Source organism: Ranitomeya imitator, chromosome 5 (genome assembly GCF_032444005.1).
Source record: "Ranitomeya imitator isolate aRanImi1 chromosome 5, aRanImi1.pri, whole genome shotgun sequence".
NCBI classification, from domain to species: Eukaryota; Metazoa; Chordata; class Amphibia; order Anura; family Dendrobatidae; genus Ranitomeya; species Ranitomeya imitator.
In genome coordinates this window covers 411,079,458-411,102,362 of record NC_091286.1, presented here as the reverse complement: position 1 = coordinate 411,102,362, position 22,905 = coordinate 411,079,458, and the positions used below count along the sequence as shown (strand labels likewise).

Below are 22,905 nucleotides of genomic sequence, written 5' to 3'. Positions count from 1 at the left end.
AGCACTGCATTTGTGTGAGCCTAGCCTAGCGTTCGATGATGACTTTACGTATGATATAACCACGTTAGGCTATTCTTGAATTCATTGTGTGAAGTTGCTAATCTTCGTGGCCCTCTGCCTTAGTCAGGGTGAAGTAAACTTAAGCTGTTTAAATCACATTAGCAGATGACGCCTCAGCCATGCTGCAAGGACTATCCTTCACTCTGAGGTGTGTACATTTACGTTGTGAGCCATCACAACCTCAATAACTTGGATCCAGTACATGTTCTCAGGAGATGCATTGCATCAAAGGAACCTGTCGGGTTATTCTTGCTTCCCAACTACAGGCAGCAGAAATCGGGGACAGGCTCCCTCTATGCAGCATGCCGCTTCAGAGAAAACCTAGCCTGAAATAAAAATTTGAATGGAGAGACCAATCGTTTTGGCTGGTACTTTCTGACTTTTTCCATTCCGGCTCAGTTTAGTTGACCTGCCTATGGCTATGTTCTCTCAGTTGTGTCGGTCTTGGAGAAGCAGCACAGGTTACCCTCCTCTGCATAGTTTCTTTTTAAACTTGTGTACTCTGAAATACTGCAGCAAAAATTTGCAATTCTGGACTTGAAAAATGCTTCTAGTAAGTTGTAAAATCATTGGTGGAGACAAGTCTGGTGTGCAAGGTCCATCTTCATTTAACTGCATTAGAAAGTGCTTAGAGGTCGCAGTCACCTTTTTAGTGGAGATTAACATCCAGGATTCCGCATCTGTGTGGTCATTAACTGCTCGTAAAAAAAAAAAATAGAAACATTTTGAAGAGGTTGTCAGACGGCGGCAAGCCCTGTCCGTGTACTGAAAAACATCCAGGAGACTATGGCAACATTTACCCAATTTTTGGATGTATAGTATGAGTTGCATGATAACCCAGCCGCATCTTTTCTTTGGAGTTGGTAATGTATGAATGGCTGAATGTTTTTGTGTTTTAGATCACTGCAGGTTGTATTCCTTAATCCTATTAGAAATTCAATGATTCTCCGGGATGGTGAAACAGGGAAGACGATGTGGCAGGGAGCAGAAGATTTGTCATTTCCAGGAGTTGAACATGAAGGTAAGTTTTATTACCGTATGTGCTTGAGTATAAGCCGACCCGAGTATAAGCCGAGACCCCTAGTTTTGCCGAAAAAAAAACCTGGGAAAACTTATTGACTCAAGTATAAGCCTAGGGTAGGAAATGCAGCAGCTACTGGTAAATTTCAAAAATCAAAATAGATATCAATAAAAGTAAAATTAATTGGGACATCATTAGGTTAAATGTTTTTGAATATCAATATTGAATCAGGAGCCGCATATAATGCTCCATACAGCTCATGATGGGCCCCATAAGATGCTCCATACAAAAAGTATGCCCCATATAATGCCGCACAAAGGTTAATAATGGCCCTATAAGATGCTCCATATTAAAATATGCCCCATGTAATGCTGCATAAAAGGTTAATGATGGCCCCATAAGATGCTCCATAGAATAATATGCCCCATGTAATGCTCCATAAAGGCCCCATAAGATGAGGTTGATGGCCCCATAAGATGTTCCATAGAATAATATGCCCTATAAAGGTTTATGGCCCCATAAGATGCTCCATAGAATAATATGCCCCATATGCTGCTGCGATATAAAAAACAAAATAAAATGACATTCTCACCTCTCGTCACTGGGGGCCAGGTGCCGGTGTCCTGAGCAGGCGGGGACATCGAGGCGCTATGGAGGCCTGGTGCCGGTGCCGCTTGCTCAGGCCCCTGGCACTTGCGATATTTACCTGTCCCCGTTCCACCGCTGCGCGCCTCTGTGTCTTCCGGATCCTCTGGCTGTGACTGTTCAGGCAGAGGGCCCGCATTAAACACGTCATCGCGCCCTCTGACCTGAACGTTACAGCAAGAGTACGTGGAAGATAGAGCTCGGCGGTGGAACGGGGACAGATGAATATCGCATGGCTCATCCTCCCCCGTCATACTCACCTCCTCCTGGCGGTCTCTGTATGTCCCTGCTTCTCCGATGGTATATGGCGCCGGTATCTTGTTCCTGGGCTCAGCGGTCACATGGTACAGCTCATTAAAGTAACGAATATGCACTCCACGCCTATGGGAGTGTAGACGTGTCCATATTCATTACTTTAATGAGCAGTACCACGTGACCGCTGAACACAGGAAGAGCTGCCTGCGTGCCAGGAGGGGGTGTGTATGATGTGAAAGCTGCCACTCCCCCTCCCCCGCCGACCCCCTGGGACAATGACTTGAGTATAAGCCGAGAGAGGCACTTTCAGCTTCAAAAATGGGCTGAAAATCTCAGCTTGTACTCGAGTATATACGGTATGTCCTTTTTAAAGGGTACTTCTTGCCATTTATTTTTTTTTATCCCACTAAAACTGATCTGTCACCAGATTTCACTATAGACAGGTGCATAAATTATTAAATGGATCCCTTAGACAACGAGTGGTAAAATGATTCTCCAGGTCAGTATCATTACAGGGATACCATCTTGTATAGCAATATTTGTCTTATAAGTGGTGAAAAAAATGGAAATTTACAAATGGAATTGGTTTGTGTCACTATTTTCTGGGACCCCTATTTATTTTTCCATCAGTGAAGCTTATGTTTTGTTGTTTTTTTTGTTTTTTTATTTTGTGTTGATGATTCTTTTTTTTTAATTTAATACCATTTTGGTACACAAGATTTAGCATTTTTTAATCTGGTGTTTTTTATTTTTTTTCTCATTACGGTGTTTACAAGTTTGGGTTGATCGATCTTATATTTTGATACATTGTATCTTCTCAGACATGGCAACTCCAAATATGTTATTTTATTTATTTAGAAAGTGGGGGAGGGGGAGAGGATCTGCCGGGTATTGTGCAGGCTCAGCTCCTGAGCCCACTTCACACATGCGAACATGATGTAGGACATACTATTACGTCCTACATCAGGAAATGGTTAGTAATATTAGTATTTTCTATTGTGTAATCCAGTGAAAGATCCGCTTTCCCTACAGTTCTCCATAAACGACTATATCTGTTTTCATACTTTACTTTTTGTAATGTTCCATTTGAGCCAAAAGTATTCACTCAGGATTATGAAACCGTACGTCCTCAGAAGGCAACGTTGTGTTCACTTGCCACAGCTTCTTTCACCTCTGCGCCCTGATGACCTATCGATTCAATCACAGTGATCATAGTGAAAGAAGCAGGGACAAGTGACCACAACACTGCCTCACAGCTTGTGTCAACTACCCTCATCCAGGCTGCAGTGAATAATGATAATTATGACGTCCTGTTCAGCATGGGAGTGCGAATGATTCTTTATTTGAAGTAAAACATTGTTTTAAAACAGGCAGTGAAATGTTTTATCTCACAGAAAGAATCAGCCGTGATCCCATGCTGTCCTGTCAGTATAGTCTTTTGCTTCCTCCCCTGCCGAGGAGCTGAGGAATGATCAGACCATGTTCCTGCACGGTCAGACACAGCCATTACACAGTACACAGCAGGGGCACATTTAAAAGGCTAGGGTCACATTGCGTTAGGGCAGTCCGTTTAGCGCATAGCGCTACGGACTGCGCTAAAGCAATGTCCCAAAAGGGATCGCGTTTGCCGATCCCGCTAGCGCAGATGCCCGATCTGCGCTAGCGAGGAACGGACCGTGAACGCTGCAAGCAGCGTTCGCGGTCCGTCACTAATATGACGGCACATCGCTAGCGCATGCCCAATGTGGGCGTGCGCTAGCGATGCGTTCGCCATTACAAGCAATGGTGGCGTTAACGGACTACGTTACACCGCGTTATGCCACGGTGTAACGTAGTCCGTTTAACGGGTTCACATAACGTAGTGTGAACCTAGCCTAAGATCATCTCGTCACATGGACATTTTATTTAAACACATCCAATTGTGGAAATTAATATTATTCCTAGATCTATTGATTAAAATGAACTTAAGATCGTGGGAAAATCCCTTTTACCTTTTGTATGTATTATTTTTAATTATTAATCAATAAAACTGTCATTTTTTTTCTTTGTTATTGTGCCTTGCACTCTCCCCTTTATCGGTTTTCTCTATGATTATGAGCTGCAATGCCTGAAATGTATAATATGAACATGCAGGTTTTTAAAGTGTATCAGTACAGGATTTTGTTTTTATGGTGAGCTGATTTTTTGAAGAATCCACTATATCATTAGTGCAGATCATAAGCAATAAGCTCTGTACAAACTAAAGCCAGAGGGGATTACAGGGGATTTCAGTTGAGAATCCTTTTGAGTTACTAAAATCTATAAAAAAAAAATAAAAAAAAAAGTCAGTTTGTCTTTCTAGTAATTGAGTAATGCATTGTATGAGAGTAGCTCAGCTTTTCTGTAGATATTATCCATATGATAACTGTACAAACTGCTCGTAGTAGAAGTTTCCCTGTAAGTATTAACTTCTAACGAGCAATTTGATGATTTTCAGACGAGCAGGAAACATGTGGCGTGGCTCGCCTTGTGTACAGGTGTGGTTGTCAATGTTACGTATAAAATATCTACATTTTCTGCCACTTATGCAGCTATAAAGACAATAGAAAGTGATAGTCTTTTATTTGTTTTTCAGCAAAAAGTATTGATCCCTGTTAATTCTTATGGTGCCTTCACACTGCGTTGGTCCCCTCTGGAGCTTACTTTCGAAAACCCCCATAAAGTGAGATCTGGGTGTTTGTGCCGACTTGGCCATAGACTATAATGGTGCTGACAGAGCGATCGTGCTCTCTGCTGTGCATCATTTTTGGGTGTGTACACCTACTGGAGACAGGCAATCAGACAGAGTAGACTCCCAATGTTACACCAGTATAAAAAGACCCCTTTCTTTCATAGGCACATCATTTGTTTGTAATCGTGGCTGTGCCTGGTAATGCAGCGTAGCCTCTTTCATAACCTTACGTAGACAAGGATAAAATGACAAGAATGAAGAAGTCCAGCGCAGGTGCCGCCACCATGACTGAAACCGGAGCGCTGCTGGGGTGAATAAAGTTGCTTTTCTTCCCGCAGCGTTGGACTACGTGCAGGCACCAGGCAGCATAATAACGGTGATAACCTGCAGATTAACCCCATATCTGCAAGTTCTTAGCATTTTTTCTGATGACAGGGTCCCTTTAAGGATCAATCTTCCCTGTACAATTGAGATTTGCAAAGCTCTGGTCTAGCAGCCGCGAACCATCGACTTGGCCACCGGACCACAGTCCCGTGAATCTTTGCTCAACTCTTAATGCTGCAGAACCGAAGGAGCTCACTGCCCAAACGCAAGTCACGATGTCCTTCAGAGAATATAATCTAGAGACATATTCTACCAATTCTAGCAATACATCTATTGTAGATCATATAACTGTGGTGCTTATGGGTTTCTTTGTTTTTTTTTTTTGTTTGTTTTTTTTACATTGTTTGCCTTTTCCTACAGCTCGGGTGCCCAAGAAAATCTTGAAATGTAAATCTGTGTCCAGAGAGATCAACTTTGCATCTGAAGAAGAGATGGAGAACTTTCGACTAGAACAGAAAGTCTACTTTAAGGGGCAGTGTTTAGAAGGTATGGTTTCTTAAAGGAAGTGAATGCGATTCTCAAACCTGGAGATTGGTTTATAAAGTCTATTACTTTCGAGTTGCCTCTTTAGAAACGAGCGGGAGTCGAATGCTTTTTCATTAGTTTTCTAAATCTAACGCACTGTTTGATCTTTGTTTTATGCCCTGGTTCCACAGCTCATCCCTGCTAGTAGAGTATGACTAACATTTTCATTTTATGTTCACATTCAGTGGTAAAATATGTAGGTCAATCTAAAATCTCTGGTCATGTTGATGTCATATTAAAGGTATGTTACTGGCAAATCGATTCACAAGACCGCGTCAATCCACCCCTTCAGGACCAGAGCCTTGAAAGCCGCCTTTTACGTGAGACATCTACAGTCATGTGTTGTGATATGTCGGCCTGGTGGGACGTCACATGTGCTTTACGCAGCAATGATGGCGTCGCGTCAGGCCGACTAATCAAGAGGAACTCCAGATGCCGTCATGCATTAGGCGGATCACACGGCTCTCGTCCAGCGGCCACAGATTACTGATGTGGTCCATGGACCTGGTCCCGTAAAGTGATTCTCGCCAACTCTATATTGAATTTTATTCTTGTCCATTGCGTTTTTATCTGCATTCCTTTTTTTTTTTTCTACCGCAGATTTTGTTTCATGACCATCCCACACAAACAATACATTTGGTTTATCCTTTTAAATATTTCATTATGTGTTACGTATTTTTTTGTCTTTCAGAATGGTCTTTTGAGTTTGGTTTCGTAATGCCCAATTCTGTGAACACCTGGCAGTCCATGATAGAAGCAGCACCGGAGTCTCAAATGATGCCCGCTAATGTTTTAACGTAAGAACTTGGCCAGTGTGCTGACATGGTGGAAATTGGATTGGGAACCTATGTTTTCATAGCATTTAGGCTACTATCGCCCAGTTTTTCTGCTCATCAAAAACCTCGACCTGAAGTCTAGAAAACTGGAATTCGTATGGATTAGTGTATTCCAGACACGTGAAAATATGTAGGGCTCAAAATGTTAAGGTACACAATTGACAATCAAATATACACTGTATGTGTCACCCGACATCAATTCTCAGAAAAGTCTCTCTATAAACGTCTGTGCAACCTTCTGTTGCTTGACTATTTAAGAGCTGTAATTTTGCCGCAAAAAAAGTGTCGCAGTCACAAGTGACGACTGCGCATTGCATTGAAGTCTACTGCAGGTGAATTGTGTCCAGTGATTAGTAAATCCTGCAAGTCTAGAAACTGTGACACAGGTTGTAAGGTGACACTGTAAGAAATCATCATTAAATATGATGTCGTATCGCAAAACTACGAGTTTGTTGTATTTTTTCTACATTTATAGACTTTAGTTTATTAGCAGAGGGAGAAATGAATATATTAGATGAACTTACAGGGAGATAAATGTCTTACAGCAAAACTACTTAAAGGGAATCTATCACCAGGAGTTTGCCATGTAATCTGAGAGCAGCATCATGCAGGGGCTGAGACCCTGATTCTAATGATGTGTCACTTAAAAGACTGTGTGTTGCTGTTAATCAATAAAGTCAGTGTTTTATCAGCAGATTATCATTATAGGACTAGCCATCTCATGCCTCGCAGTCCTTCTGCTCTGTGTATCCTCACCCCCACCACTGTTCAGCAGCTTTCTGCCTATGCACATTGCACACATGAAGCTGTCAATCAGTGTTGTGGGCAGAGCTTAGCATTTTAGCACTGATTATATATATATATATATATATATATATATATATATATATATATATATATATATATATAATCTGTATCTATATATCATAGAAAGCAGTGATTGTATCAAACATACAGACCAGTAAGTGACACATGACGGTCTCAGCCCCTACATAATGCTGCTCTGAGATTACATGGCACAAACCTGCTGACGGATTCTTATAAACTCTTTACCTGTTCTAATAGAGTACCCTTGTAAAAGCTGGGATTTAGATAGGTGCTTTGTAGTAATAACAGTTTTTTTTCTTTTTTCTTTACAGTGGCAATGTAATTATAGAAACCAAGTTCTACGATGCTGAACTTCTTGTCAGTACATCCAGAGTCCGGCTCTTCTACGTTTGAAAAATAAGGAGATACAGGATTTTTTTTTACCCTCCGTTCTATTTCTAATTTACATTTTATTCTTTTCTGGGGAAGAAAAAAAAAAACATTTGTCGAGTGCTAGGGACTTGAATGCATTACGGGACTATGCCCATGTTTCAGTACACAGAGGGCACACCATGCAGCACATGACCCTGTCTTCACGTGGAGCAGAATCTGTTATTCAGTTATTGTCCCTGTCCGCTGCATCCTCCGATACAATACTATTTAGTTTGTTCACAGCAGACTGCTAACCCACCTGTTGTGTTTTCTCTACTTTTTGTCTCTTTACTGTTATCTGTTAAAATGATTTCTTCCCAGCGAGCATATGGTTATGCAGCGGTTCAGGTACATGGAAATTCAGGGGTAGTCATAACATATAATTGTATTATTTCCATCTCTAATCAGATTGCAGGTTTCGATGTGAATGTCACCCCTCCCTTCGAAATTGGTGAAATTTAGGAAGCCGAAGATATAAAATTCCACTTCACAGGTCAATTGTTTGTGTGGAATAAGTCCGTAGCACATGGATGAGATTTTTAAAAATGAATCCACATCTCCAGGACTGTAAACCGTTTAACTCCAGAAATACACAGAAATGGTATGTTCATGTTCACACATTATAGTTGTGCTGCAGATTTCTGACATTTTGAACAGACTATCAGGGGAATACGGTATCAGTAAAGCAGTCTGCAGCATGTCAGTGTCACCTGCTTGTTTTATTGCGGATTTTCCCCATATATATGATTGTGGTTGCAGTGTTTACAGGCGTGACTACAGTTACTGCTCACAGCACTGTGAGTGGCGGGTTTAAGCGCCCTGGACGTTTGACTGACAGCCAGCTCTGTACTGAAGTACTACAGAGCCTGCTGTCAGTCACGGTATAGTGAGCGATGACTGTAGCCGCGCTGGCACGCCTACATGACTGAAATCTGGCAGCTCATGGGAGGAAAAAAGTGCATTTTGTTTTTCCTGGCACCACACTTTTAGTACTGCGGCCGTGCACCTTCATAACATTATTAACCTACAGGTTAATAGATTTATTAGACATGATAAATAATAAAAAATGCCGCTCACTCGCAGGAATACCTGCCATTGTGGACTTCCTTGCAGATACTTGTGAATTTACGGTGTTGGAAGTAAAACTCTTAATGTGTGAACAAACCTAAAATCTGCTACATTTCTGACCTGTGAAAACATAGCGTTAACGCTTTCTTGATTTTTACCATTGATACAATATGATCTGAGACACTGTGGAGCATGTAGCTAAAAACGTGACGACAGCGACTCGGAGCTCGAAATGTTTCTAGAGCATTGACCTTCACCTACATATTGTCCTACGGCTGCATGCACACATCCGCGAGTCACCATCCGAGAGAATTATACCCTTCTTTTTATCTCGGGTGTCGAGCCTGTTTCATATCACGCTTTTGTAACTTTTGAAAGCTGCACTTTTTTAAACTACCGTAATCTGTTGTAAAACTGATACGAACTGTAAAAAAAAAAAAATAGCAGATAGAAACAAAAATGTGCACAAGCATAATATCCACCATACGTTTTTTTTTTCTATTCTTGTTCCTAACGTTTACCTACGCCTTTTTAAAAGTACAAATGGATACGTCAAGTACAACAAATACTGCCGGGTCTAACAGGCCTAATACTTGTTTCATTTGTCTCTTTTTCTCATTTTTTTTCCCAAGTAGACTTAACTATTTTAATATTAGTTTAGTTTAAAATAAAATAATATTTTATTAAATCTTCGCAATGGATCAGTTAAGGTAGGATGAAAACACAGAAGACATACTTTGTACGCCTGAGTTCCATCCATTTTAGACTGATCCCCATAGACTTTAACCCACTAAATAGATGAGAATAGGACCTGCACTAACTCTCCTAGATCTCACTCTTGGATCCATGATTTTAACAGATACGTTAATACTTCCAGTCTATTCTATGGGTCCGAGTAAAGAAATAAAAAATCTGACCTCACTAGGACATGTCATAAAGATGTGTGAATGCAGCCTAAGGCATCATGGTCTAGAAACGGTCACTAATGCATTGATTGTAGCTATATATATCAATATTAGCTGGTTTAATCTTGGGCAATGTCTCAGATATTTACAGCTATTTACAACATTGTTCATCATTACCCTTTCATTTTTTTCCATTCTAAAAAATTAACCTTCCCCATACAGTGTACCATTTGTAATTGATCTTACATCTTTCGGTGGTTTTTCATTATTGTTTCAGAGAAAACTTTAGTTTACCCTAGTAGGCCCCATGTCCGTACCATATATATTGTACTTCCCACTGAATTGTTTATTGTGCGTTAGATACCAAATTAGTCAACTAAGTTAAAATATAATGGTAGCAAATTCAATTTGCAATTAAAAGTAGACATTTTATAAGGGTTGTCCAGTATTTTGGGGCACTGAAGTGATTAAGCTGAATTACCCAGCAGTGGACAACCCTTCTAAGTTATTCTAGTTCATTTATTTTAGATACATGCCCATCTTACCAGATATAAATGTCTATTAAACTCATAGGTCACGTAGGGGTTTATAAAGTTAAATGGTTTATCCGGGACTGAGTTAATCTTTTGTAATGGGGCTAAAATCTTACAAGCAGTTAGTTGCTAACTACCTGCCGGTTCTGTCCGGCGCCAATCTCTGTCAGCTCAGAGTGGTCACGGACTACTGCCGGCAATTCTGCAGCTTTTGGTGACATCACATCATCAGAGCAGCCTTTTCCCTTTCGGTCTGCTCTGTCGTCAGGCACTACCAATGTCCTGCTGTTGGACAGCTGGCTCCCCGCAGCTAGGCAGCAGGGATCCATATGTCAATCGGCAGAGATGCCCTCTCAACAGAGCAGAGTGGAATGGAAGATGCTCTTTTAATATCACTGGAAGCTGCAGAATTGCCAGTATAAGTACTCCGTGACTGCTCCGAGCCAGCAGAAATCGTCGTTGGGCAGGTAGTTAGCAACTATCTGCTGGTAAGTGTTTAGCCCCATTATATTAAATAAGCAAAGTCCCAGATAACCCCTTTAATTATAATTAAGGCTGTTTAGACAAAGCTTTGAAGAACACTTCCTAATTTAACAACAGATCCTAAATTAATTGGGCAAATTTTCAGAATTAAAATGGAGCTACTAGGGTCATGTATCATAACTGCACCTTAATTATTTTTACTTTGATCCCTCCAACACAAATTTTCAATGTGTTATGTAAAACAAAGGACAAAATGAAAAAAGTTTGCATATTATTGGTCTGTACAGAGAAAATTGACCAAACTACGTCCCTTAATCCCTGCTATGCGGTATTTTGCTAAAGCTGTACCTATTAGACTTCTTTTTGTGCCCATCCACTGAATGTACTCTGCGCAAAACACTGATGCCATGATTCATTAAAACTGGGGTTTTGTACTCCAGTCTTAGATTGTGGTGCACGAATAAGGCTGGTTTCACACTTGCGTTATAAAACGTATGCGTTTAAAAAAAAAAAGTATGGTGAAAAAACGCAAGTAAACGCGTGCAAACTACGCGTTTTTTTGATGCATGCTTTTTTGCATGTGGTGAAAAAAACGCGGCGTTTTAACGCGATTACATGCGTTTTTTCATGCGTTTGCGTTTTTTAAACGCATGCAGATAAATGTGTGACAGCTGCCAATCATCAAAATAAAGTAAAAAACCCACTATAAACAGAAAGAGCTAGGGTTAGGGGTAGGGATCCTAACCCTAAAGGGACCCTAACCCAAACCCTGCCCTTAAAGGGATTAGGGGTAGGGTTAGGGTTGTAGGGTTAGGGGTAGGATCCCTTTATCAATTTTATGGTGTGGGGTGGTTTATCAGTGTTTTTTTGTTTTTTTTTAATAAAAACGCATGCATTTTTAACGCACGCAAACGCATGTGGTTAAAAACGCATGCGTTTACATAGACAGCAATGCATTTTTTTGCCGCAAAAAAAGCATGCGTTTTTTTGCGGCAAAAAAACGCCGCTAAAATTACTACATGTTGCATTTCTGCAACACAACGCATGCATAAAAAAGACGCATGCGGTTGAAAAACGCGGCAAAACACATGCAAAAAAACGCAGGCGTTTTTAATGTTAAGTATAGGGGAAAAAAACGCATGCGTTTTTTACCGCAAAAATGCAACAACAAAAAAAAACGCAAATGTGAAACCAGCCTTAAACACTCCATTTGGTGGCGCTGTCCAAAATTCCAAAAGTCGCTAAATTTTTGTGCAACTTCAGGTTGCGAAAAAGTTGAGCTACATTTGAAGGGGTTTTATGCTACAATTTCGAAGTCTTTCGGATAGTTTGTGTGTAAATGCAGGAATAATCCATTAACATGGAGCAAAGATCTGAATGTAGTGCTTTGGAAGGATTCTGAGAGGTACCAGGTTAGGCAATAGCAGAAGTGCAGCCATCTTTTAGATTCCTACAATGACATAATAAATTGCCTTGGTTTGTTACTTGACCCTTGTACGTCCATTTTACTAATTATGGAAATTGTCCGAGTTTCATTTTAAATTTGCATCCATATGTAAATCACTGTGCACATTCCATTATGCGTGGATTGAAAATGGCAGTGTTTTTGGCTTATTTTGTGTCTTAGAACAAACTTGTATAGTGTAGATGGAATGGGCAGGAGCGCCTGCCCACCCAGGCATGGAAAAATTAGCTTGTGATGTGGAGCAAATTTCCATTTTCTGGAGGCGTTTTAAATGATGCTTTCTGGAGAGCATTAGTCAGTCACAATACCTTGGAGTACTAATTTATGGTCTGTGGAAATAAAATGACACACAGTCTTTCTAAACAGGTGTTTTTTGTTTTTTTCTAAAGTCCAGGAAAACTTCATTTTATTCAGGAGCCATACATCTGTAAAAGTCAGATTTTTTATTTTTTTTTCTCTTCCAACATTCTTGGTCAATGTATCATTTTCCTTCTACACTGTTTTAGCCCCCAGGTCTTTCCATTGACCATTGGACCAAACATAGACTCTACAAGGCATAATGCCATCTAATCTTTGTGAATTGAAGAATGCATTTTACGCCTCATGAACAGCTAGAGAGCAAAATCACTGATGGGATTTTCAATAGATTAAATGGAACCTGTCACCACGAAAATGCCGTCCAATCTGCAGGCACCATGTTATAGGTCAGGAGTTGCCGAGCAGACTTCTTCTGAATCTTTTCTCACAAAATTATATATAACTTGCCTTTCCACCTTTTAAACCTCTATTCTTTCTGAGGTCTTAGGACCACCCATTGGACCAATCAGTGATTGATAGCTTTCTCTTTACGCACATTTATACAAAGGAAGCTTTGTCACTGTTAAGGTACCGTCTCACAGTGACACTTTGGTCGCTACGACGGCACGATCCGTGACGCTCCAGCATCGCACCATTATCGCTCCAGCGTCGTACACTGCTGTCACACTTTGCAATGCACGACGCTGGAGCGATAATTTCATGACGTGTTTGCGATGTAGAAGCCGTTGGTTACTATGCGCACATCGTATACAATATCGTGCACACCTTTTGTTACACGATGCGATCATGCCGCCACAGCGGGACACTTGACGACGAAAGAAAGTTTCAAACGATCTGCTACGACGTACAATTCTCAGCGGGGTCCCTGATCGCAGTAGCGTGTCAGACACAGCGAGATCGTAAGTATATCGCTGGAACGTCACGAATCGTGCCGTCGTAGCGACCAAAGTGCCACTGTGTGACGGTACCCTTAGACCACCCACTGAACCAAAAATCCTAGATAGAGCAGAGGAAGAGCAAAACTATATATCAATCTGCTGATTTTCTCCCCCCCCCCCATATAACGTTGTGCCTACAAATTGGACTGCAGTTTCATGGTGACAGGTTACCTTTAATGAATTTTTCATAGTTAAAAAGGATCCTAGAAAGGATTAGTATATCTCTCTAGTAGGATAAAGGGGTTTACTAAAGATCTCTGTTGGAGAAGTCTCTGCAAGCAACATCAATCAGTTCTATTGTGTGTCATCATTACCGTATTTTGAAGTTTGTGATATACAGGTGGTTGTAGTCTGTCGCCCACTAGCGAATGCTGAACCACAAAAAATATACACACATTTATCAATCTTATTGCAGGGCTAATTGATGGCTTTATATAAAAACTGTCTTCATAAGCAATATATGTGACATATTTATTAAAATGTCTATCAGCTCATGCTAAATGCCTTTATTAATGATGACTTACAGGCTACTCTATGCTTGCACTGATCTGCTGCTTTACTTTTCAAAGCTGAATTTCTGACTAGTTTTTACTAAATATCTTGCATGGCTATGAATAACGAGTCACTTTCCACTACAAAGACAGAATTCAAGTCCCTAGTGTCACTCTGCAGCTATGCAGAATGATGCAAGCTCCACTAGATGGCAATAGAGTGGAGGGAGGACAGCAAGTTTGCCAAAGCAGACCTGCAGCGAGGCTACCACCAGGTGGCAGCAGAATAGTCAAACAAGCCAGGTCAAAACCTAGAGAGTAGCTCAGTACAAAGGGAAAACACCAAATACCGAGTCAGTGGGGTGCCAGAGTGTCAGTACCAGTCATAAGCCACAGTATCAGAAGCAAGAGACAAAATCAGGTCAGAACCAAAGCCTAGTCAAACACTGGGAAATCCAAATACAAAAGAAAACACTCAAGTCGGGATGGGGTGAGAGGAAGGAACAGACATGAGCAAAGTCAGCTAAGGCAGCAGGACAAATCGGGGTAATACCAGAGTCAGATACTCACGCCGTAGGCAGAAAATATAACTGACACCACCTGCAGGATGTAGCAGAGCTAAATTGCAAACCTGAACCCAGAATAAAGCAGAGCAAAGTTAACCCCTGACATGACCAGACCGGGAAAGGGGTAGACAGGACTCAAAACCCAGTTTGGATCATGACAGTACCCTCCTCTGAAGTGGGGGGGGCACCAAAACCCCAGGTTTTACAGGGTAACGTGCATGTAATGCCCGAACCAATCGATCAGCATTGACAGATCTCGTCGGGACCCAAGATCGATCCTCAGGACCGTAACCCCTCCAGTGGACCAAATATTGAAGTGAACTGCGAACCATCCGAGAGTCAACAATCCCTTCAATTTCATACTCATTTTTGAGCACTCACAGAGACAGGAGGCGGAGGGGATGGAGACCCAGCAGAGGAAGGTACACATGACTTAAGAAGGGACTAATGGAATACATTGGGGGATCCTAAGCGACGAAGGTAAACAGAAGGCAACTGGATTGACAACCTCAATGATCTCGTAAGGACCAATAAACTTAGGACCCAGCTTCATAGAGGGAACTTTCAGATGTATGTTCTTGGTAGACAGCCACACTTTGTCTCCTACCAGCAAGTTAGGTCCCACAGATTGTCACTGATCAGCAAAATGTTTTTGTTTGCCCACAGCCACCCTAATGTTCTCCTGAACCTCCCTCCAGACCTCCAACCATTGAACCGCCGAATCAGCCCCTGGACACCCCGAATCCAGCCAAGAAAATTCACCAAAATGGGGGTGAAAACTGTAGTTACAGAAGAATGGAGAGGTGCCAGTGAACTGATTAACCCGATTATTATATGCGAACTCAGCCACGGGCAGCGAGGAGCACCAATCATCCTACCGAGACGTGACAAGACACCGCAAAATTTGTTCAAGTGACTGATTGGTCCTCTCTGACCGTTAGTTTCGGGATGATAGGCCAAGCAAAAAGTCAAATCAATACCCAATCTCTTACAAAATGCCCTCCAGAACTTGAACACAAATTGGACTCCTCTATCAGACACCAAATTCAGAGGCATACCATGCAACTGCACAACATGTTCAATAAATAACTTGGATAAAGTTTCCATGTTAGGTAGTCCTGCCAAAGGTACAAAATGCACCTGTTTACTAAATCTGTCAACCACCACCCAAACCACAGTCTTGCCATTTGATGGAGGGAGATCAGTGATAAAATCCATGGACAAATGAATCCAGGGTGTATCCGGAATTGGCAATGGCACCAATTGCCCGGCTGGCCGGTTATGGGAAGCTTTAGCACGGGCACACGTATCACAAGCAGACACAAACAGCGATGTCAGAAGACATGGAGGACCACCAGAACAGCCTCACAATAGCTCTCCGAGTGGCCGAGACTCCAGGATGTCCACTGAGAGCAGAGTCATGGAACTCCTGGAGAACCCTCAACCGATACTTAACAGGGACAAAGAGCTTATCAGGCAAATATGGAGGAACAAGAGACTGAACCTCGCAAATTTCCCGCTCCAACTTAGAGGACACCCCAGCAATGACCACCCCATGCTGAAGAATGGAGGAAGGAGGTTCGGGAGGTGATATCTGATCCAAACTGCGAGACAAGGCATTGGCCTTGACATTCTTGGAACCAGGCCGTATGGTGATGGAAAAATGAAAACGTGAAAAAAAAGTGACCACCTCATCTGTCTAGGAGTTAAGCGCTTAGCAGACTCTATGTAGGACAGGTTCTTGGGGTCCTTAGTCACCGTAGTCCGTAGTCATGCCAGACTTAATCTAATTTTCTTCTATGATGGAATCACTGACTGGGTGAATCAGGGAAATGCTGTAGAGATAGTATATCTTGACTTCAGCAAAGCATTTAATAAAGTATCTCATACTTAAGTATGAGATTGACAAGGCTACGTTTAGGTGGATGGATTCATAAGTGGCTCAGCGATCGTACTCAAAGAGTGGTAAATGGTTGCACATCCAATTGGAAGAGTGTTTCAAGTGAGGTACCACAAGGCTCAGTCTTGGCCCCGTTGTTATTCAACATTTTTTTTAAATGATATAAATATTGGAACTGAAGGTAAATAATCAAATTTGAAGATGATGCAAAGCTAGGAGAGATAGTTAAAGGGAATCTGTCACCCCATTTTTGGCCTATAAGCTGCGGTCACTGCCATCAGGAGCTTATCTACAGCATTCCGTAATGCTATAGATAAGCCCCCGATGTAACCTAAAAGATAAGAAAAACAAGTTAGAATATACTCACCCATGGGGCGGTCCCGCTGCGGTCTGGTCCGATGGGCGTCGCGCCGGCTCCCCATCTTCATACGATGATGTCCTCTTTGCTTACTGTCGTGGCTCCAGCGCAGGCGTACTTTGCCCTGTTGAGGGCAGAACAAAGTACTGCAGTGCGCAGGCGCCGGGAAAGGTCAGAGAGGCCCGGCGCCTGTGCACTGCAGTACTTTGCTCTGCCCTCAACAGGGCAGACACAGTACGCCTGCGCAGGAGCCGTGACAGGAAGCAAAGAAGAGGGCGACATCGTATGAAGATGGGAGGCGCCGGACCCGACTGCACCGTGACCGCCACTGGGTGAGTATAATCTAACTTGTTTTCCTTATCTTTCAGGTTACACTGGGAGTTTATCTACAGCATTACAGAATGCTGTAGACAAGCCCCTAATGGTGGTGGCCACAGCTTATAGGCCAAAAATGGGGTGACAGATTCCCTTTAACACTAGAGAAGACGGGGAAAGGATTCAAAAGGATCTAGATAAGTTTGAATAATGGGCAGTAAATTATATAATGGTAGTTAAGAGGGAGAAAAGCAAAATTCGACATCAGGGCAAGAAAAACAAAAAATTACATCTATAGAATGGGAGGAATAGAACTAAGCAGCACCACATTTGAAAAAGACTTGAGTTTACCAATAGATCACAGACTGCATGTGAGTCAATAGTGTGATGCAGCAGCAGCAAAAAAAGCCAAACAGTTCTAGGATGTATTAAGAGAAGCATAGAGTCTAGGTCATGTGAAATAATTTTCCCCCTCTACTCCTCAATGGTCAGACCTCATCTGGAATTCCGTGTCTAGATCTGGGCACCGCATTTTAAAAAAGACATTAAAAAACTGGAGTAGGGTCAGAGAAAAGCTACCAGGATTGTGAGCGGACCGCCTATATCCTACAAGGAACAGTTAAAGAATCTGGGAATGTTTAGCTTGCAAAAAGGAAAGCTAAGAGGTGACTTAATAGCTGTCTAAAAATATCTGAAGGGCTGTCACAGTGGAGAGGGATCATCCATATTCTCATTTGCATATGGAAAGAAATGGAATGAAACTGAAAGGGAAAAAATACAGATTAGATATTAGAAAAAAATGACAGTCAGGGTGATCAATGAGTGAAATAGGCTGCCATAAGAGGTAGTGATGAGCGACTGTACTCGTTATTCGAGATTTCCCAAGCACGATCGGGTGTCCTCTGAGTATTTTTTGGTGCTCGGAGATATAGTTTTCATCGCCGCAGCTGAATGATTTACATCTGTTAGCCAGCTTGATTACATGTGGGGATTCCCTAGCAACCAGGCAACCCCCACATGTACTCAGGCTGGCTAGCAGGTGTCAATCATGCAGCTGCGTCAACAAAAACTAAATCTCCGAGCACTTACAAATACTCGGAGACCCCCCAAGCATGTTCAGGAAATCTCGAGCAACGAGTATACTCGCTCATCACTAGTGGGGAGTTCTTCAATGGAAGTCTTCAAAGGAAGTCTTCAAACAGAGGCTGTAAAGACATCTGTCTGAAAAGTTTTAGTGGAAGCTGCACTGCATTGAGCAGGGGGTTGGACACGCTGACCCTTTAGGTCTCTTCCAACTGTAACCTATGATCTAGTCTTTCCTTCCCAGAGGTATTGGCAATAAAAATATTTGGCACCTAATGATTTAACATACACTTGAACTTAACAAAAATTATCAGATATTTTTCACTGGAGTGCGTAAATCTTCTCCCTGCTTGAGTTACCCAATCATAACCAGGTCGTAGCTCTCAAAGGAAAGAATACACCATCATCATAGCTTATAGACAGTTTTTCAGTGAGATATAATGAAATCACTCTGCTCTCGTGATTTAACCTCTTGCCTGATTATCTTGCAGCTAAGTTTAGCTGTGTCACGTAACATTACTCTTCTGTCAGATCTGTTGTTTTCATATCACTCAGCTCTGCTGTAATGCATCTCCCCACAAAGCCTGTCTGGAAATGAGTTACAATCACAGCATCTTGTCATTGCTTTGAAGTGAGATCAGAGCTGAGTTTCATGACATCTCACACAGTAGTAACTTGTTATTCTCTAATTGCAGAGGGGTTCCAAGTTGCCCTTAGCACAACAGACATAAGTAGGACTAATCTCTGGACAAGCATTGTGTTGGAAAGGGCAGCGTTGACAGTACTAGGAGATGAGAGCTGATAGAAGGGTGTGTAATGTGACATAATTTAACTCTGCTCTGCTGCCTCTTCCTGACCTTATCTGAAAGGCAGGGGTGGGATTCAGCCGGTTTTCCCCGGTTCAATGGAACCGCTTGTTAAAAAAGCAGCCGGTTCACCGAACCGGTGAGATTTAGTGCCGCGGTCTGGTACTTATGCACACCTCCCAACCTCATGCACTGCAATGTCAGCCTCAGCCTTATCCCTCCATCTGCAGAGCAGCACACCACATATATGGCTGCTCTGTGCGCACAGGACCTGAGATGAAGTCACAGAAGGGGAGGCGTCAGGGGTCACATGATCTGGGCCTCTGTGTATGCATGCAGGACTCTGCTGGTTGTCATGGTGCTGGATGAAGGTAAGTTTATGTGTGGGGTCAGGAGGGGTTTACAGTGTGGATGTAGCAGAGCCGCGTGTGCGCGAGGTGTACGGATCGGAGCCGCGTGTGCGCGAGGTGTACGGATCGGAGACGCGTGTGCGCGAGGTGTACGAAGTGTATGGAGCGGACGCTAGCTGTGTTGGATTGGAGCAGATATTGCTCCTCGCTCTGACATTGACTGGCATAGGAGACACGGAAAGGTCTTTGTGGTGTACCGGAGCAGCAGCGACGTGAGCAGTCATCGGTGCGGCTGGATTACATCATTTAGCGCCGCGGGAGCAGAAACTGCCAGCTGCTCTGAGGGAGTGCATTGAAAGGTGTGTGTGTGTAGTGATGCAGAAGACAATGATGGGGGTGTGAGGGCAATGGTGGGGGTGGGGTAACCATTTGTGGCCATTATACTGTACCCAACATCATGTGAGGCCAATATACTGTATGGAGCACTGTGTGGCCATTATATAGTATTGAGCATTATGTGGGGCCATTATACAGTATGGAGCACTGTGTGTGGCCATTATACAGTATGGAGCATCATGTAGGGCCATTATACAGCATGGAGCATCATGTGTGGCCACTATACAGCATGGAGCATCATGTGTGGCCACTATACAGTATAGAGCATCATGTGTGGCCATTATACAGTATGGAGCATCATGTGTGGCCATTATACAGTATGGAGCACTGTGTGGCCATTATACAGTATGGAGCACTGTGTTGCCATTATACAGTATAGAGCATCATGTGTGGCCATTATACCGTATGGAGCATCATGTGTGGCCATTATACCGTATGGAACATCATGTGGCCATTATACAGTATGAAGCATCATGTGTGGCCATTATACAGTATAAAGCACTGTGTGGCCATTATACAGTATGGAGCATCATGTAGGGCCATTATACAGCATGGAGCATCATGTGTGGCCACTATAGAGTATAGAGCATCGTGTGTGGCCATTATACAGTACTGAGCACTGTGTGGCCATTATACAGTATACAGTATAGAGCATCGTGTGTGGCCATTATACAGTATGGAGCATCATGTGTGGCCATTATACAGTATAGAGTATCATGTGTGGCCATTATATAGTATGAAGCATCATGTGTGGCCATTATGCAGTATGGAACATCATGTCTGGCCATTATACAGTATGGGACATCATGTGTGGCCATTATACAGTATGGAGCATCATGTGTGGCCATTATACAGTATGGATTATCATGTGGCCATTATACAGTATGGATCATCATGTGTGGCCATTATACAGTATGGAACACTGTGTGGCCATTATACAGTATGGAGCACTATGTGTGGCCATTATACAGTATGGGGCATCATGTATGGCCATTATACAGTATGGAACATGTGTGGCCATTATACAGTATGGAACATGTGTGGCCATTATACAGTATGGAGCATGTGTGGCCATTATACAGTATGGAGCATCATGTGTGGCCATTATACAGTATAAAGCACTGTGTGGCCATTATACAGTATGGAGCATCATGTGTGGCCATTATACAGTATAGAGTATCATGTGTGGCCATTATATAGTATGAAGCATCATGTGTGGCCATTATGCAGTATGGAACATCATGTCTGGCCATTATACAGTATGGGACATCATGTGTGGCCATTATACAGTATGGAGCATCATGTGTGGCCATTATACAGTATGGAACATAATGTGTGGCCATTATACAGTATGGAGCATCATGTGTGGCCATTATACAGTATGGAGCACTGTGTGGCCATTATACAGTATCATGTGACCAGCCAGTCAGTCAAGTGAGACAGCTGCATAGAAATATATGCAGCTGTCACACGCGGGTCAGGAGAGCTGCTGGCGAGAATGTGCACTGTTCTGATCTCATTCCAATTTATTTTTTTCCAACTATTTGCGCCCCTACTTGTATATGTTTGAGGAAAAGGTGTGTGTAAATGGGTGTGGTTTTCCTTCACACAAACACAGAACCTGTTGTTAAAAATTTGAATCCCACCACTGCTGAAAGGCGTTATTCATCTCTGCTGTAATCTCCCATTACTTTCTAATAATACGGACGGTTAGACCAGGAGATCAGGGCTGTATTATTACATCTCACATACTGATAAAATTATGGTAAGCTATTGTGGGGTTGTGTTCTTTTTTGCTTTGTTGCCTCCTGATTATGATTGGTCAACATTATAAGGGAAGAAGGTGTACACACACTCCAGTGACAATCGTATAATAACACCCACTGAAATACTTTTTTTTTTTTTAAGACTCATTAGGTGCCAAATAATTTGCTGATAGAGTTGAAATAAGATAAAAACAAAAAAACATTTTATTCTGCTCTGAAGCAAACATGAAAACGTTTGCAAAGGGTCTTTTTTAAGAGATAGTTTTTTTTGAATGTCTAAAATTGCCTACTTTCCATTATGTAATCATAGCTTTAAATGATACATGTCTGATTGCTTGCAGTATGAAGCACGTACTGCATGTGAATTAATTATGCAAAGTGATGCAAAGTAAATTCCCATGCCTTCTTCTAGTGAGTTTCATCATGTAATAGTTTTGAGACTTTTGCTCTGAAATTGTCTAATAGTTAATGTGCAAATTTTTTAAAAAGTCTTAAAAGAAAAATGCCATCCATTTTTTTTGTTTTGCTGTGTAATGAAATATACACGAAGCAGATTATTTATTCTGCTGCTCTTGAAGATCCAACAGTACGCTTCTTCATTTTCCACTTGGAGAGAGTTACAGGCAACCAGGGGGAAACTCAAAGATATTCTGCTGCAAGTTTTTCTGAAACAACAGTTAGTGCTTATAAAGTTCTATGGAAAACTGTCATTTTCAATTTCAGTAATGTGAAAAATCTGTGTTCCCTGAAACCCATTTTACCCGTGAGAACGATTGATCAGTCCTGAAGGAGAAGGAAGAGGATTTCTCAAATAAGATATTGCAAAGTTTCATATTTTCATGTGTAGTATTAATTTTTTCTTTATTTTTTTAAATTAAGTAAAATTACAGTATAAGGCCGGGGTCACACTTATGAATGCAATGCGAGAAACTCGCATCAATACCCGGCACTGCCGTTGGCACTCGGGACCGGAGCGTTCAGCTGCATAGAAATACATGCAGCCGCACACTCCGGTCCCCAGTGCTGGCGGCAGTGCGGGTATTGATGCGAGAGACTCATGCAAGTTTCTCGGATTGCACTTGCAAGTGTGACCCTAGCCTAATGGAAAAAATGGTTCAGGACTTGGCAGCTGCATTATATAGCTACCAGCTGAGCCAATTGAATGCTCAATATTTGCCATGTTTATACACCTATGAAGAAACAACATACAGTAATGGCCAAAAGTATTCACACCCCTGCAATTCTGTCAGATAATACTCATTTTCTTCCTGAAAATGATTGCAAACACAAATTGTTTGGTATTATTATCTTCATTTAATTTGTCTTAAATAAAAAAACACAAAAAGAATTGTCCTAAAGCCAAACTGGACATAATTCCACACCAACCATAAAAAAGGGGGTGGGCCAAAGTATTAGCACTGTTCTAAAAATCATGTGATGCTTCTCTAAATTGTGTAATTAACAGCACCTGTAACTTACCTGTGGCACC

The 22,905-nt window shown here is 42.0% G+C and overlaps 1 protein-coding gene across 1 annotated transcript in view; it reads left to right on the top strand.

The window, feature by feature from the left end:
- Positions 1-12,492, top strand: part of PDE6D (phosphodiesterase 6D) — an 87,675-nt gene extending 75,183 nt beyond the window's left edge. The window contains exons 2-5 of the mRNA XM_069727015.1: positions 993-1,081; positions 5,436-5,561; positions 6,292-6,397; positions 7,576-12,492. Of these exons, the coding sequence (XP_069583116.1) occupies positions 993-1,081; positions 5,436-5,561; positions 6,292-6,397; positions 7,576-7,657 (403 nt within the window). The 3' untranslated portion in view covers positions 7,658-12,492. The remainder of the gene's footprint in view (positions 1-992; positions 1,082-5,435; positions 5,562-6,291; positions 6,398-7,575) is intronic.
- The last annotated feature ends 10,413 nt before the right edge of the window (positions 12,493-22,905 follow it).